Genomic DNA, 19,184 nt, shown 5'->3' with positions numbered 1-19,184 from the left:
TACATTGTTCACCACTACGGCATAAGCAACCAACCAACCAAAAAAAAAAAAAAAACGAACCAACCAAATCATCCCCACCACGGCATAAGCAAACACAAAAATGGGACTAAAGAAATGTGTACTGTTACACACTTACACATCCGTTGTTTTAATAAAATCAAATTAATAATTGATTAAAATCATGACAAACATCATTTTACAGAAAGGTGGGTGTCTCTCATATATACTTTATGTATATATAATTAGGTTATATATATATATATATATATATATATATATATATATATATATATATATATATATATATATATATATATATATATACATAGAGAGAGAGAGAGAGAGAGAGAGAGAGATTTCCTGATTTCTAGGGTTAGGTATCGACGATGAACAAAAGGAGTAGTTCTGGTGGAGGGCAAAGTTCTTTAGGGTACCTGTTTGGGTCCGATGACTTAGGGAAACAACAATACGATCAATCTAAAGTATCACCACCACCAGTTTGTATGCCGCCATATGGCACTGATGATACTGATCAGAAGTCACCGGAAAAAGCCTTAACTCCTATTACCAAGAAAGGTGACTCCACCTCTCCCAAGAAATATATATATCATGGAGATGGTAATAAATCAAAAGAGTTTTTGGTGACTGTAAGTCTCTTTATATATTCACTCTCTTTTAATCAAATTTTCTTAACCTTTTATGGAACATTGACCATTTCCTATGATGATATGATTACAGGGCCGACCATCGACAAAGGTCAACTCAGTTCCTGGTGGAGATTCATCACTTGGCTACTTGTTTGGAGATAAGTGATGATCATTATAGTCTTAAATATAACTATTTTATATATTATAAAGATGAAAAGATGATGATCAAAATATATAATTCGTATCCGTTGGAGCATGAAATCAAAACCGGGTGAATAATGATGTCATTTTCCGATGCATTAGGGCGTTTTCCTCAGAAATTAATGTCTATCTAAAATGGCGAAATTCCTGTAGGGCTAACATTGAGAAGGGCAAGTTTGGAATTTTCTTGCTTTACTTGGAGTGACTGAAGAGGTTTAGGGTTGTGAAGGGTGTGCCTGGTATTTGTTAATATTTAATTACATTTTCTGTGTATTATAATTATTTGAATATCAAGAAAATAATTTGTAATAAATGTGTGCACTACTATGAAATAAAATATTTATTATTGTTATGCAATTATGCAGTACTAATTGCTTGTTATTTTAGCTATTTATTAATTAATTGTTTTATCTTAATTTTATTCTATAAGCTACTTTAATTTGATTTCTTCAGAGAAATATCATACATATTATAAAAACAAAAGTGTGATTATGACAAATTTGACAGGAGGTTGAAATCGATATTCTCATTCATTAAACCCGGAGATATAAAACAAAGTATATATACTGGAAAAATAACAAACCTAGAGAAACTAGGAAACGTTTTAAAAAGATAAACTATAATAAAACTAAGATAAGTACTTGTTGAATAAGATAACTTCAATACTTCCTCTCAAGTTGGAAACTGAAGATCACGAACACCTAACTTGCCACGAAGATACTTGAAACGTTCTGCTCCAAGAGCTTTAGTAAATATGTCGGAAGGTTGATGTTCAGACTGAATGGAAAATGTTTGTATCTCTCCACTGGACACTCGCTCTCAAATGAAATAGCAGTCCATTTCAACATGCTTTGTGTACTCATGATAGACAGGTTAGTTGCAATATGGCGAGCTGCCTCATTATCACACATCAACGGGGTAGCTCCTTTTTGAACAGCACCTAGGTCACAAAGTAACCACCGAAGCCATAATACCTCACAAACAGTGTTGTCATAGCTTGATGTTCGGCCTCTGCAGAAGATCAAGCAACAACACTCTGTTTCTTCGTTCTCCAAGAGATAGGAGACCCACTAATGGTTATAAAGCAACATCTGCAAGATCTTCGCATAGACTGACAACTAAGCCAACTAGCATCACAATAAGCCATTAAATCCAGACCAACGTTAGTTGGTAAAAATAAACCTTATCCTAGAGTGGCCTTTAAATAGCGATGAACTCTGAAAGCTGCATCTATATGGGTTTGTCTTGGTTTACTCAAGAATTGACTTAACTGATTGACATTAAAAGATATGTCAGGACGGGTCACCGTGAGATAAAGAAGTCTTCCAACAAGCCTTCTGTATTTCGAAGCATCCACTTCTGGACTGCATCTTCCTTTTCCAATTTAAGATTTTGTTCCATAGGAAAAGCACTAGGATGACAATCTAGAACATGACAATCTTCAAGAATGTCTAGAGTGTATTTCCTTTGACTGATCACAAAACCTTGTGGGGATCTAGCAACTTCGATACCCAAAAAAGTATTTAAGTGGGCCCAAGTCTTTGATACTAAATCGTCTTTGTAAGTTGTCTTTAACCTCTTTGATTTTATAAGCATCGTTTCCCATAAGGAGAACATCATCAACATAAATGAGAGAAACAACATGTGTTGTCTTTGTTCTGAAAATGAACATAAAATTATATGCTTTCGATTATTGAAAGTGATCACTACGAAGAGCACTAGTGAACTTCTGGTACCCGTTTCTAGAAGCTTGCTTCAAGCCATAAATACACTTTTGAATCTTACAAACACGATTTTCTTCTGTTTTAATGAATCCTTGAGGAATTTTCATGTAAACCTCTTCTTGTAAGTATAACATAGACGTTCAGTTATCGTGTTATGTATTTTTAAAAGTGAAAAATATAATGAAATATTATATGAATTTGAGCATTGAGTTCTAACAGATAGTTTTTACTAGAAGTAAAGTAAAACTATGTTTAGAATCACTCAGAACATATTGGAAGTCTTATGAGATTCCAATCTAATATTGAAATTTAACGAAAATATAAAATTTGAAATAAGTAAAATTTTATTATTGAAAGTTGTAAAGAATCTCGTTAGAAACATTTAGGCGAAAACCTCAACAAAATCCAAGTTATAACGACGAAGTAATAACCAAAAGAAGATCCGCGACAAAACCGGCACGACACCGAATGACGTAAAAACTGAGTTTTTGATAAACTATTTTTTAGCCTTGGTGATCACAATGAAAGTCGTAGTATTCGTTAAACCGAGAATTTTCATAACAAGAACGTCCAAATCTGTCTTCGTATTAAGAAGTTATGATTTTTCTAAGTTTCGGAATAGCGGTAGACAGTTAAAACTCGAAATAAATATCGAGTGATTTTTAGCCAACGCAACCTAAACGAGAATCGAAGGTCTCATCAATAGTAGTACAACGGTAAAAAGACACACGAAAACGGACGTCGGATGAAGAAGTTATGAATTTTTAACGAACTTTTCCTGTCCAGGCCCGTTAAAAATATAATATTAAAAATGAAGTCAAAATTAGCCGACGGAGTCTAAATAAAAGTTATAGAGACCTGACTGCATTCACGACGTATGCATTCACCTATGTGTGGATATAAAGAACGTCAAAAAAGGAGTTCGTATGCGAAAGATATAAATTTTTGAAGTTCGGAGCACAAACTTCGAGACCTGACTGCATTCACGACGTGAACACATTGTTCACGACGTGAACTCAATGAACGACACATTTTGAGCCTAGAAGACACATGGCAAGCCTAGGGGATGACCGGGATCAAAAGTCACGACGTGAACATACATGGTTCACGACGTGAGAGTCGAATTTTCAGCCTATAAACAGGAATCGAAGCCCTCCGGTTTTCGGTTACAATTTCTCACTCTCTCTCTCACTTTTTACTCTCTTCCAAGCTAATTTTAACCCCATAAAGTCCCGGTATCATCCCTAAAACCCGAAGCAAGTCCCGACGCCCCGAAGTTCCCAAGAAAATCATCTTTCCAGTCGAAACTCTGCCCGCGTAAAGTCCGGATTTTAACTAAAATCCTTGGTTTCGTCAAAGAAAGTCATATATAGAAACGAAGTGCTGCCTGAATCGTCATATCATTATTCGGTTAATTCACGGTGAGTTCAATATATAGGAACAGTTGTATGTTATGTGTTATATGCGCTATGTGCTTTTCTGTGTTATCATCTTGTGTTATTGTTTCTGCTATTTTGATAGCAAAGCTGTACCTTTGGCCATGTGATCAGTGAAAGGACTTCGATTCACAGTGGTATTGGTATGTAGCCTCTGGCCATGTAGAGCATGTCTCTTAAGAGAATGACTTCTATTCTATGACATTGGCAGAAGGTTAGACAGGGCTGAAAGCCTGAAATCTACCAAAATGTTTAATCAGAAATTGTATGTCTTCTGTGCCATTTGGGCCGAAGCGTTATTGGTGTATATCAAGTATTGAAATTGTTATGTCTTATTGATTGATATGGAAAGCTTGTTGCATGATTCATATATGCCTTTGTTGTTCCTTGTACCCCTTTGTTTCTGCCATATTAAAGTATATATATGGCATAACGTTATATTGTATCTATTATTGAACTCACTAAGCGTCACCGCTTACCCCTCTCAGTGTTTAACAATTGCAGGAGATAAGTAAACAATATGGTCGTATACTGTTGGAAGGTTTAGAATGGTTATAATATTACTTTTGTATTTAGGGATCATGTATGTATAAAAGTATAGTAACCTGGGTAGTTGTGTAATATGTAACACTTTGTAATAGTCGGTTTGTATCCAATAGTTTGTAATCAGTTTATCAATGTAAAATATTGTTTTTATGAATATGCATGTAGCATGTTTTGGAGTGACAATGTCTTTAGTACGAAAGTTAGGGTCTTTCAATCATGGTATCAGAGCAATAGTTTAAGTGAACTAAATACCACGGATTGGTATTTAGACTTAAACAGTTGGAAGTTCAATATATGAACAGATTCATTATGAGTATATGGATACAAACCATAGGAAAGACTTAAGTCGGGTATTGGGTAGTGGTAAACCCTAGTATTCTAAAATATTAAGTTACTTTAAAAAATTTCAGAGAATTAGTTTAAGTGAACTAGGAATTTTGAGAATTTCTAGATTTAACATAGATTGTTAAGGGACGATGATACGATGTGTATCTAGTATACTTTAGGTTGAATACCTAAATGGACAAGCACTAGAATATTAGAGGAGATATGCCTTATATTCTAATACTAGGTGTGAGACCCGTGTATTACACAGGTTTATTAGAAGGACCAAAAGTAATTGTGTGAGCAAAAAAGACCATTCACGTAAGTTTTGGGAACCATAAGGAACATGTTCATAAAAAAAATAAGTAACGACTGAGTTTATAACCTTTGGTAACTACATGGATCATTCATGTAATTTGGTCTTAATTAATCTATACTAATAAAATTTATTAATATGAATTTACAAATGGAATGTACTATCTATATTAATATACATATACGTTAATTAATATATTAATGGAAAAATGAATTCACAAATAGAAAGTTATTATGTGCATTAATTAATCTATTAATAAAATTAATTAATATGAGTTGGCATTTACTAGGTGGAATTTGAATAAAAAAGAAAAAAATTATAAAAATGACAAGTGGATATTAAATAATTCAAAAAATCTAGAAAATGACAAGTGTCGAGATGAAGGAGAATAAGACATGTGGCAAAATCATTCTTATTTATTAGGGTAGATGTGCTAAATGATAAATGAATATAGCATGCCTTAGGTTCCTTACTTATATTGCTATTACTTGAGAAAGTTTAAGGTCTGTTGCCGACCTTGGTTTGGAAGTGAAATTCCTTTCGACTTAGGAAAAATATTAGGATATTCTAGATCGAGCTTATGCATAAAAGAATTCTAGAAAATGAATTTAAGAAATCCAAGATATGTTTGATAGAAACGTGAAATCCCTAGTTGAGTCTAGGAGAAATTTTTCTATGTACTTGTTTAAACATACTCAGGCGTGAAAAGTTGTTTTGTGAAAACTTTTGAATGGTGACTTGGGAATAGCGAGACAATACTTGGGACGAGTATGAGTAGGTGTGAATAGTAGTAGAGGCCTATACTACTGGAAGCACATGACTCACACTTGGATCAGGGAAAGTCACAAGGTTACCAAGAAGCTAGAAATTGATTCCGTTTTTGTTCGAGTATGTCATTACATTCGTTTCGGTGATGACTAAGAAGATGATTTTCGTTCAGAACTTAATGGTCGTAAAGAATTGAGTCCGATTAATATAGATCTGCGAAGTGAATTGATTGGTTCAGAGAGTCATGTCTCGTATAGTGACGAAATTTCAGTCAGAGAATTGAAGAAGGAGATGGTCAGACGGAGAGAACAATCCAAACGGTAGAAGGTATGCTTTGTGCATATGTCTTGAAGTTGGTACACGTCAAGTGGAAACACCATCGAGGCCCAAATTATAATTGGGAAAATAAGAATGAGATAGGATCGAAATATCCCCAGTTATTTATATCGATGTGATTTCGGGGACGAAATCCTCAAAATGAGGAGGTATTTGTAACATACACGTTCAGTTATCGTGTTATGTATTTTTAAAAGTGAAAAATATAATGAAATATTACATGAATTTGAGCATTGAGTTCTAACATATAGTTTTTACTAGAAATGAAGTAAAACTATGTTTAGAATCACTCGGAAAATATTGGAAGTCTTATGAGATTCCAATCTAATAATGAAATTTAACGAAAATATAAAATTTGAAATAAGTAAAATTTTATTACTGAAAGTTGTAAAGAATCTCGTTAGAAACATTTAGGCGAAAACCTCATCGAAATCCGAGTAATAACGACGAAGTTATAACCAAACGAAGATCCTCGACAAAACCTGCACAACACTGAATGACGTAAAAAGTGAGTTTTTGATAAACTAATTTTTAGTCTTGGTGATCTAAACGAAAGTCGTAGTATTCGTTAAACCGAGAATTTTCATAAAAAGAACGTCCAAATCTGACTTCGTATGAGGAAGTTATGATTTTTCTAAATTTCGGAATAGCAGTAGACAGTTAAAAACTCGAAATAAAGATCGAGTGATTTTTAGCCGACGCAACCTAAACGAGAATCGAAGGTCTCGTCAATAGTAGTACAACGGTAAAAAGACAGACGAAAACGGACGTCGGATGAAGAAGTTATGAATTTTTAACAGACTTTTCCTGTCCCGGCCCGTTAAAAATATAATATTTAAAATGAAGTCAAAATTAGCCGACAGAGTCTAAATGAAAGTTATAGAGCATAATCTCACCTACGCGTGGATATAATGAACGTCAAAAACGGAGTTCGTATGCGAAAGATATGAATTTTGTGAAGTTTGGAGCACAAACTTCGAGACTTGACTGCATTCACAACGTGAACACAGTGTTCACGACGTGAACTCAGTGAATGACACGTTTCGAGCGTAGAAGATAAATGGCAAGCATAGGGGATGACCGGGATCAAACCTCACGACGTGAACAAGCATGGTTCACGTCGTGAATCTCGAAATTCAGCCTATAAATAGGAATCGAAACCCTCCGGTTTTTGGTTACAATTTCTCACTCTCTCTCACTTTTTACTCTCTTCCAAGCTACTTTTAACCCCCTAAAGTCCCGGTATCATCCCTAAAACCCGAAGCAAGTCCCGACGCCCCGAAGTTCCCAAGAAAATCATCTTTCCAGTCGAAACTTTGCCCGCGTAAAGTCCAGATTTTAACTAAAATCCTCGGTTTCCTCAAAGAAAGTCATATATAGAAACGAACGCTGCCTGAATCGTCATATCATTATTTGGTTAATTCACGGTGAGTTCAATATATAGGAACAATTGTATGTTATATGTTATATGTGTTATGTGCTTTTCCGTGTTACCATCTTGTGTTATTCTTTCTGTTATTTTGATAGCAAAGTTGTACCTTTGGCCATGTGATCAGTGAAAGGACTTAGATTCACAGTGGTATTGGTATGTAGCCTCTGGCCATGTAGAGCATGTCTCGTAAGAGAATGACTTCTATTCTATGGCTTTGGCAGAAGGTTAGACAGGACTGAAAGCTTGAAATCTACCAAAATGTTTAATCAGAAATTGTATGTCTTCTGTGCCATTTGGGCCGAAGCGTTATTGATGTATATCAAGTATTAAAATTGTTATGTCTTAATGATTGATATGGAAAGCTTGTCGCATGATTCATATATTCTTTTGTTGTTCCTTGTACCCCTTTTCTTCTGCCATATTAAAGTATATATATATGGCATAACGTTATATTGTATCTATTATTGAACTCACTAAGCGTCACCGCTTACCCCTCTCAGTTTTTAACAATTGAAGGAGATAAGTAAACAGTATAGTCGTATACTGTTGGAAGGTTTAGAATAGTTATAATATTACTTTTGTATTTAGGGATCATATATGTATAAAAGTATAGTAACCTGGGTAGTTGTGTAATATATAACACTTTGTAATAGTCAGTTTGTATCCAGTAGTTTGTAATCACTTTATCAATGTAAAATATTGTTTTTATGAATATGCATGTAGCATGTTTTGGAGTGACAATGTCTTTAGTACGAAAGTTAGGGTCTTTCAGTAAGTCGCCATGTAAAAAGGCATTATTCACATCGAGCTGATGAACTTCCCACTGATTTTTGGTAGCCACAACAAGAGCACATCTAACAGTAACGAGTTTTGTAACCGGAGCAAATGGCTCGTGAAAATCTACATCTTCAATATTTGTATACCCTTTCACAACGAGATTTGCTTTATATCTCTCTACTTCTCCATTTGGCTTAAACTTAATTTTATAAACCCAATTTGACTCAACAGCTTTCTTTCCTTGGGGTAGTTTAGTCAAAATCCAAGTAACATTAGACTCTAACGCACGAATTTCCCTTTTCATTGCTTCTTGCCAATTTGGATCTTTAGAGGCTTGAGAGAAACTCTTTGGTTCAATAGTAGAAGTAATGGCAGCAAGAAAATCACTGTGGGACTTGGAAATTTTCTTGTAATTCACCTATTGTGATATAGGATACGGCTTAGAGGTTCCTGAGTTGACAGAAGACGTCAAAGTACAAATGGAAGGTGGTAAAGCGATAACAAACCCGTCAAGATGCTTTGGCTTAGATCTGGAACGAGTGCTTTGTCGAGGGGTTTGAATGGGCACGTCCTTGTTGGTCTCCTGATGTCGCGAAGTGGACTCTTCAGTAGAATTGTTTACTGTTTTCTCAACATGATTATCACTTTCATCGTTTCTATTTTCAACTTCTTTTCTTGGTTCATCTTCAACAGTTCCTATAACTGATTCAAACATTGCTATTTTTGATGAAGTTATCAGCATTGTTTATGGACTCAGCAAAAGAGTTATTGTCAACATTTTTGTATCCTTTATATTTTTCATCAAAAAGAATGACGTTCTCAACGAAGGTAACATCACGAGTGGTGTGAATTTTAAGAGTCTTTAAATCATATAACTTGTAACCTTTTTTCCCTATAGGGTATCCAAGGAAAATGCATGCTCTCCCTCTTTCACCAAACCTATCATTTTTACCAAATTTGTCGTGAGCATATGCCAAACAGCAAACACTCTACAATGATCATATGTTGGCTTCTTCCCCAATAGGATTTCCTGAGGAGTTTTGTTTTCTAACACCAGAGTCGATAATTTGTTTATGATGTATGCAACCGTTTGCACACATTCACACCAAATTTCTATTGGGAGCGAAGCCTGAAATCTAACTGCTCTAGTAGCTTCCAATAGGTGTCGGTGTTTTCTCTCGACAATCTTATTATGTTGAGGCGTGTATAGGCAATACGTTTCGAGAAGAATTCCATGATCTTTATAAAATTCTAGCATAAATCGAGATTGGAATTCAAACCCATTATCCATTCGTATCCTTTTAACATGTTTTTCAAATAGTGTTTCGACCATGTTGTAAAATATGGTTAAAAAATGTGAGGCATCAGACTTGTTTTTCATGAGGTATACCCAGACACCACGACTATAATCATTGACAATAGATAAGAAGTAATATGCACAACTTAGAGAAGCATGATGATAACGACCCCAAATGTTAACATGTATTAAATCAAAACAACTAGTAGTTTTTGCAAAGCTAATGGGAAAGGGTAATCTACTCTGTTTTGCACGAATACAAGAATCACAAAATTGATTACTAGAGTCTATACTTCCTATTTGTTTTATTTTCTTAAAAAACAACATCAGAGGCATGTCCCATCCTCTTATGCCAAACTTCATGCTTTCTCTATACATCCATAGCCACCTCTTTAGACTACAGTGGCTCTTAGTATTATAGACTGTCTCTCTCTCTCTCTCTCACTCTCTCTCTATCCATCCCAATCAGGTTCCTCGAGGGTAAGTCCTGAACATAACATTTATCCAGGAAAAAAGGTCAAAAAACAATTCAAGTCTTTCATGATTTCGCTCACAGACAATAGATTACATTTAAATCCCGGCACACCCAACACGTCTTCCAATTTAATTCCATATGATAGGTGAAAATTCCCTACTTTCTTAACTGCAACGAATTCCCCATTTGGAATAGTTACAGAGGTATAGCCATAGTTTTTTTTATGTTTTTCAGCCAATCCTCATGATGAGTGACATGATCGCTGGCTCTCGAGTCTATAATCCAAGGTTCTACTAGGTTAGAAGTCTTTATCGGTCATCTTTGTAGTGGCACATGTATTATCGCTGACTTGAGTGGCGCGCAACATCTTGAGCATCTTGTTGTAATCCTCTTTCGTTATGTTGGGCAGTTATAGATCTTCAGCGATAGTTGCAGTAGCTCGTGGTGGGGGATTGGTCTTGTTGTTTTGAGTTTTGGTTCCTTTGGGCGTCCACCAATCCGGGTAGCCAATTAGCTCAAAGCAACCTTCTATCACTTGTATGGATTTTTGGCAATGAGTACAACAAAGATATTCGTTTTTATTCTTGTTATTAGATGATTGAGGGCTCATTTTTGTAAGAACTTTCATGTTGGATTTTCCAGAAAATTGGAAAGCTGGTATGTCATTCCTAGAGGAACGGGCCATTTCAATTTTCCTTTGTTGTTCATCTTGACCAACCAAGTGGTACGCAACCCCTATGTTAGGTAAGGTATTGGAGCTCGATATTTGGGTTATGACGATACTGTATTCTTCATTCAATCCCATCAAAAAATCGTATAACCTTTCCTTTTCATATATTTTGGCAAAATCCTTTATTACATCACAGGAGCATCCGTCACATGTCCAGCTAGGTGAGGGAATTATCGACTGAATTTCATCCCAAATACCTCTAAGTTTTGTGTAATAAGCAGAAACTGTCATATCATCCGGTTGAATGGTTGTAACATTTCTTCTAAGTTCATATGCCCGTGGTGCGTTTTCTTTGCCAAATCTTTCTGCAAGGTCCAACCATATATCACGTGTTGTTATGGCATATTTAACACTACCTTTAATCTCTTTTTTCATTTCACTGATTTTCCAGCCTCTCACCATGGCGTTACATCTTTTCCAATTCATCAGATCTTCTTAATCTTTATTAGGCATAAGCAGGCTTCCATCGACAAAATCGCTCTTATTCTTTGTTAGCAATGCATTTGTCATCTCGCATTGCCAATCGCTATAGTTTCCATCGTGAAGCAAGCTTTCTCCAACAAAGTTCTAGCCAGTATGATCAACCATCATGAGGAAATATGGTGATGAAATATCAATCGCCACTTTCTCCCCACTCGAAGAACTACCCTTCTCTCCGGCTCTTGTCATCGAGCTTGATTATGACTCCCAAATTTGCTCTGATACCATGACAAATTTGACATGAGGTTGAAATCGATATTCTCATTCATTAAACTCGGAGGTATAAACAAAAGTATATATACTGGAAAAATAACAAACCTAGAGAAACTAGGAAATGTTTTAAAAATATAAACAATAATAAAACAAAGATAAGTACCATTTGAATAAGATAACTTCAACAGATTATCATCTATAAAAGATATGTTTCTTAAACCACATAAAATTATATAATAAGGTTATTTAGTAACAAAGGGTCGAAGTCTTAACTGAGTAAGTGTTGAATGAATAAGTGTAACATCCCAATCCTCATGTATGAAATTTGATTCTTTTAGAACATTTTCTTGGACCCACTCGGCGAGTTGGAAGGCCTCAACTCGGCGTGTTGAGGTGACGTTGGCCGCGGATATTAATGGACCAACTCGGGGAATTGAGGTGCCTCAACTCGGCGAGTTGGCAGCTGAATATGAAACCCTAATTTTAAGGTGTTGCACCCTATATAAAGGCTTGTCCCGTGGCTGGCCTCCTAACCAGCCTCCTCTGTACAGAAACCCTAATTTTCGTGCATCATCTTCCAAAGTTGATTGTGTGAGCTTGAAGAGTTGATTTTTTGTGTTATTTTGAAGGAGCTTGAAGTTTGAGGTGTCTAGATTGAAAGGAAGGCTATAGATCCAGAACCTCCTCATTTGTTGCAGTTATTTTGAGGTATAAAGTCGACACCTTGCTTCCTTATTTCTTAGATCTCTTCCTTGAAAGTTTATTGGGATTTTTGGCCCATGTTGGATTATTTATGGGTTTGAGCATTTCACGGGATGTCACCTTATATCTGGCCATTTTTTGGCCTCATTTGGTTTAAAGTTGCAAGCTTTATTAGGTTCTAGGCCTCATTCATGCATTAAGTTCTTTATTAACCCTTTTCATGAGTTTTAGAGCTTCTTTTGGCATGCATGAACGTAAAGTTGGCAACTTTACGTGGTTTTCTAGCCCCAAAGTATCAGATCTACATCTTAAAGCATCAGATTCGATAAAAAGGACTGAATGTGTTAAGATGGGAAAACTCGGCGATTTGGCTAGGGTTTTCCCGACCTTTTGAGTACCGTGGGAACTCGACAAGTTTGTGGGTGCACTCGACGAGTTGGGTCAACATGGACTGTTGACCTTGACCTTTGACTTTGACTTTGACCATTGTTAACCAAGCTGACCTTTGAGGGCATTTTGGGTATTTCGGGGTTTTAATGGAATTGGTCACATGGTGGTTGTAGGCATTTGAATCAGGAGCTAAGATTCGGAGTTAGATCTTATCAGTCCAGCTACTTGTGAGGTGAGTTTTCCTCACTCTACTTTTGGGTCGAAGGCACCAAGGACGGCCCATTAGTTTGATAACCAGATATTTGTGGATATGTTGAGTATGGAATAGATATGCATGCTACATTTGATATGCTAGTCTGGTAGATCTCACTACTAGAAAATAGCCCTTTAATGACACGCAAACATCGACACACACTGATTTACGATACGCATTTTTTGCGTATCGTAAAAATAATGTTAGTTTTCCTAAATCTGAAGGATAGAGGACACGCATTTGTGCGTGCCCTAAAAGTAGTGTCCAACAAAAAAAATTACAAACACGGAGGACACTATAATAAAATGTGTGTCGTAGAAGAGTGTCGCTTTATAAAATTTTCATGAAACGCGCGTTATCGATGCTTTAATAGTTAAAGGGGAAATGAAATCTCAAAAAAAATTAAAAACCCGACGTTTCTTCTCCACTCCCTTGTTTCCACCAGTCGAGAAGCCCCTTTTCCTTTCCCTACCGAAGTATTTTCACCCAGGTGAAGTTGATTATGAACCATCATTGGTGTGTGGACTTTCTGTCTTTCTTACAGGAGATAAAGAGGAAGGCGAAGAAGACGTATGCTTAATCTATAACCACCTGCTCCAGCGGTGACTCCCACTCCACCTCCCTTCTACCATGATTACAAAATCCTAGAAATTAGAAAACCATTCTTTGGGCAATTTAGGGTTCTTACTTCATTCCATCTCTCACTCTCCGCCATTTTTGTCGACACGTGTTGCAACACCGTTGCCACCATCTATTCCATCACCCACCACAGTCGAAATTGATGAAACCCTACCTCCTCCTGCTTCCAACGCCTCAAAATGGATTGTACATGTCGACTTTTCTTGCATTTATTATCCCATTTCTCTCAAAATCAAATCGAACCAAAACCCTAGTTCTTGTTGTTCAAATCAATTTTAATGGTGAACCTCCGACTTCATTTTTCTTTTTACAACCTTAATTCCTTCATCTTCGCTTCTGTAATCGTCTCATCTTCCTTTATCTTTTCGGTTTTCCATCAGGTAATTATCGGTCTATATTTGGTACTTATGACATATGTTCGCTACTCTTTGTTCTCTCGATCTAAAATTAAGTTCTACATATCCAATTGAATGATGTTTGTTTTGGATTTATAAATATATCATTACACTAGAACCAAGTAGTTTTGATTGTACTTTGATGTGAATCTTCTGCTTTCTTACTTTCTTCCTTTTTCTTGCACACGTAATTTGAGAAATTTGATGATACTTTGGATACTTTATGTCGTTGTGCTCCTTGGATATTCAGAAAATAGATTATAGCCATATTTATTGGCCTCAGAAAATATATTATAGCCTAAATTTTGTGATTTCCGACAGATATTTGATAAATTATGCCAAATTTTGGTGGAGATGTGTTCCAAACACTATTCAATACTGCTGATGGTTTTGCAAATTGCTCACCAGAAAACATGAGATACTGGCTTTGGAGATTCATCTCTGATGAAGCTTTAGTTGTGATGTCGTCAAATATCCTTTTTTGATTTATGAACTTTTTTGTTAATAAAGATACATAGGTAGTTGTTGTTGCTTTAACGCATTCTGTACTCGTTCATTCTTTCATCCTATTAGCCCAGGCAATCACCATGTCGACCTGTATAGTTGCACGCAACAATGCGTTGTTTGCTTTGTTGGTCTCAAATAATTTTTCAAAGATAAAGAGCAGTGTTTTTACATGTTTCAATAAGGATAACATACATAGTCTCATATATTTTGGTAATTCATTTTCCTTTCCCCCCTCCAGTTGGCTTATTGTTATTTGAAAGCTTATCGTTGTACTTTCTTGTTTCTTCGCCTTCCTTACATGTGCCTGTACCTCATGGGAAATACTATTTTTATAGTCATGGATGATTTATATCCAAAACTATGGCAACATATCAGGTCCTAATTTAGGGGAACTCTTTTTTTCTTAAAATAGTTTTTTTTTTCAAACTTAATATATTCATTCTTTAAGCCTTTGTGGATAATTTAGTTGCAGATTCAGTGGAGAGGTTCCATATTGCATCCTTTCTCATTTTTGTTTTGGCTCGGAATATTTTGGAAGCTGAAGGTCCTTGGTTTGAGAATTTTCTTTATGTAAGTTCTTTTTACCTTTAATTACATACCTCATTTCTTTTTGGTCAAAGAAGTTCAACATCTTATCATGTTAACCAATGTTCAAAAAGTTATAAAAACCCATATCACAAAGTTATTTAAGAATTAATTAACAAGAATTAGAAATAATGTTAATGGCAAGTTTCACAAATTTTTAAAAACCCATATATAGATGGGCACATATTTTTTTGTAGAGGAAAAGTATAAATATTATCTACACCATAAGTGGAATCTGATTTCTTTTTTCTCAACATTACTAAATCATATTCTAATTTTTTTCTATAAATTAAAAAAATGTCAGGTGTTCATATGACAGTGGAATCCCTAGTGAAAGATAAACAACTTACAACAGTGATTAAAGAACTTGTTCGCGGGAGTGCAAGATCATATCCTGGTCAAGAAGAGGAGGCGAAGGAGAAGATTCATGTCACAAATCAAGATCCAAAAATCACAAGCATTGTAGTTCGACTATTATTTGTTGATGACTTTCACCTATTTCACATTTGATGTATTACATTTGTCTATTAATGGAACGATTATTTGAATGACATTAAACTTTGTGCAATGAATTGTATTTTTTGTATATGATATTTTATTTTCTATTATGAGACATTAAATGAAATTTTGATTTGAAAATTAGTAAATCTATAAAAAAATATTGTTTTAAAACATTTAAAATTACGATACGCAAAAATGTGTGTCATCTTCATTTATGTCATTGCCTTCCTTAACAGGGGCTTTAATGAAACACATTGTGTGTCGTAAATGCACATCGTAAGGTTACGACACGCAAATGTGTGTCGTCTTCCTTTATGACATTGCCTTCCTTAACACGCATTTGCGTGTCATCTGTACCCTTTTATGACACGCAATGCGTGTCATTATAGGGTATTTTTCTAGTAGTGTATGTAGGACTACCTGTGATACTGTTTGTTTATCTGTATATGATATTATGGGTTATATGTCGACATATTGTATAGGTTGGTTGAGGTTGTACTGCTCCGTGTTGTAGCCAACAAACCCTAGAGTATGCCAGATATGAGCTGTGGGCCAGGGAGGGCATGTCAGAATCATACTGAGGACTCATGAGCATTCCAGATACAGGCTAAGGGCCGGAAAGGGCCTGCAAGACTCGTACTGAGGGCTTAGTAGTGCTCAGTCCAAGGACTGATCAGGCCGGGGAGCAAGCCGGACATAAGCTGTGGGACGAGGGCAAGCCAGACTTATATCATGGGTGCAGGGGTAATACAATATGTTAAGTTGTGGACCCGTTACATGTTGTTAGTATATTTGTGTTATTTGTTATGTATCGGTATTTTGGGGGAACTCGCTAAACTTTGGGCTTATAGTTTTGGATTTTGTTTCAGGTACTTCAGGGGATCGCGGCAAGGCAATGGCGTGATCATGCACCTCCTCATGTGTTTGTTTTACAATTTTGGGATTTCTCTGATGTGAAACTTATTTTTAAAACAAATTGTAATAAATGATGTTTTTATGGTGGTTTAAAAAGTTTAAAATTTTCAAGATTTTTACGAATGTTACAAGTTGGTATCATAGCCTTGGTTTTAGTGAATTGGAGGAACACTCGTGTGAATCCAGTCTCAAACTAAGGAAAAGATTTTCAAAATGATTTTCAAATGGTTTTCAAAATACCCAAGGAGGATGCGATGTGTACCATTCTGTTATTTGATATTGTGAGATGTTAGAAAAACATGCTACTGATAGGCTAGGGATCTTCAGGAATTGCATGATAGAATTGTCTGATTATATGATGCATGATAGCCTAGGACCTTTATTTTATGGAATTGACATCATTATTGTAGTTTCTTAGTGTATGCATCATGGTTATATATAACTAAGATCTTATAGCTTGAGAATGTTTGGTTTGGCCTTATTTCCTGTTCTTGTTTGATGAAGGGCTTAGGGTAGGATCAAATATTCGAATGTCTATAGGGTCCAGTGTTATGTATTGCTAGCATACACGAGTGCTGCAGGGTTGGTGGAAGTTTCATGGATGAGTCGTGTGGGGCCAGTCGGCCAGTCGTACGATGTTTAGCCTTTCCTCTAGGGAGTGAGGATTAAGTGTTTGTCTATCCTTTTGAGTATTGTTGGGGCGTTGTGATGATCCTTGAGACAAATATGGGTAGGTGTGGAAGGTAGTATGGGCCCGTACTACTGAAAGAACAGGACCTGTATGCAAAGCAAGGAAGTCACAACCCCTAGGGCTTCGTTGGAAGTTGGTTCCCCGCTATGATATGTGGATTATCTGATATCTTCCTGGTGTATTTTCAGTATGGTGACTATTAGATGAGTTGAGATCGGATCTGGGTTGGGATTAGGAGCTGGCAGACAGGGTGAGCCAGTATTGTCAAAGGACCGTGTCAGGGAGATCATTCACGAGGAGGTGGTTGCTATTGTTCGGGGTCAGATTCCGGAGATGTCCGGGTCTATTAAGACCGTGATGATGGAGTTCTTTGATGATCGTTATGCAGCCATTGCTGAGACGGCTGCTGCTGCAGCCTACGCAATCGTGGCAGCTGCAGGTGTTGGGACAGGGCGCGTCTTTCAGTATCGAGACTTCGATAATACGAAGCCCCTGAATTTCAATGGAGTTCAGGACCCGATCATAGCCATGAGGTGGCTATCTCATGTGGAGGGATGTTTCTTCACTTGCTCATGCCCTGGTGACCAGAAGGTCAGGTGCGCTCTGAACCTTCTCAGGTCCGGAGCGAAGGATTGGTGGAGCCTCGCTACTAGTTCTTTGTCTGTTGAGAAAAGGGATAATGTGACTTAGGAGTAGTCTTCTGAGATGTTCCACTCCCGATATGTTCCGCTGGTGGAGCGGGAGAGGTTAGCGCATGAGTATCTGGATTTGAGACAGGGTTCTGAGTCGGTGACGGAGATTACCAAGATGTTCACGGAGAGGGCTATGTTCTGCCATGAGTTTGCTGCATCTGAGTAGGCTCAGATGACCCGTTACTTGATCATGCTCAAGACGGAGATCATGCATTTTGTTTCTACACAGCGCTACAGTTCATTGTTGGAGATGCATGAGGACGCCATGCGGCGTGAGATTTAGATTGATCTACAGTCGAGAGAGCAGAGGCAGACGCCTGCGTAGTCACAGCCTGCGCCAAAGCAGTTTAAGACCGCTGATGTCAGATCTGGGGGCTGAAAGGGTCGCGCTTGCGGGAAGTGCAGCAAGGCGTACAAGGGTGCTTGTCGATCATCGTCTGGGTGCCAGAGTTGTGGCCGGCCGGGCCACATGGCGAGGGATTTCCGCCGCCAGGCTCCAACACTCAGTTCCAGGATTTGTTATCATTCCGACCAGGTTGGCCATGTGAAGGCCAACTGTCCATCGCTCGCTGCCAGGCCGGCGCAGGCTCTCGCGCCGGCTACTTTGAGTATCACTGACGGAATTTAAGGAAGGGTGGAGCCCCCGAGGGCACGAGGTTGCGCTTTCCATCTTACTACCGAGGAGGCCAGGGTAGCACCAGATGTCGTTACCGGTATGTTTCTATTCCTCATCTTATTGATTATGTTTGTTTTATGCTCATATGTTTGTACCTCTGTTAGGTACGTTTTTAGTGAATTCCTTGCCAACTCTTGTATTGTTTGACTCGGGTGCGAGTCGGTCCTTTGTTTCTCGGTCTTTTAGTAGGGAGTTTTATTTTCCCATAGGGGAGTTGGAGTGTTTGTTACGAGTTTATATCGCCAACGAACACGGGGTTTATACTTCTTTAGTTTATCAGGGTTGCGTTCTGGAGATCTTCGGAGTATCCTTCCCGGTCGATTTGATTCCTATTCCTATGGGGGATGTCTGCGTGATAGTGGGTATGGATTGGTTGAGTTGTTTCAGTGCCATGATCGACTGCGAGGGTCAGCACGTGGTAGTTCGAAACCCAAGTGGATGAGAACTGGTTATTTATGGAGAGGGCACTAGGATGGGTTCAGGTTTTTGTTCGGCAGCCAGACCTCGGCAATATATTCAGCACGGGTGTGCAGGTT

At 37.2% G+C, this 19,184-nt stretch overlaps 1 protein-coding gene and 1 pseudogene across 1 annotated transcript; one reads left to right on the top strand and one right to left on the bottom strand.

Moving 5' to 3' along the window:
- Window positions 1-386: 386 nt before the first annotated feature.
- On the top strand, window positions 387-813 carry LOC145122222 (protein SPIRAL1-like 5 pseudogene; annotated as a pseudogene).
- A 9,875-nt stretch (window positions 814-10,688) lies between these two features.
- On the bottom strand, window positions 10,689-11,411 carry LOC145122221 (uncharacterized). Its single transcript, XM_079057860.1, has one exon. The coding sequence runs from the start codon at window positions 11,409-11,411 to the stop codon at window positions 10,689-10,691; it is 723 nt and encodes a 240-aa protein (XP_078913986.1).
- Between the last annotated feature and the right edge of the window lie 7,773 nt (window positions 11,412-19,184).

This window comes from Lactuca virosa, chromosome 6, assembly GCF_052849685.1.
Source record: "Lactuca virosa cultivar CGN04683 chromosome 6, Lactuca_virosa_CGN04683_v6, whole genome shotgun sequence".
NCBI classification, from domain to species: Eukaryota; Viridiplantae; Streptophyta; class Magnoliopsida; order Asterales; family Asteraceae; genus Lactuca; species Lactuca virosa.
Note: the sequence above shows the minus strand (reverse complement) of the source record. Positions and strands in the feature narration are given on the sequence as shown.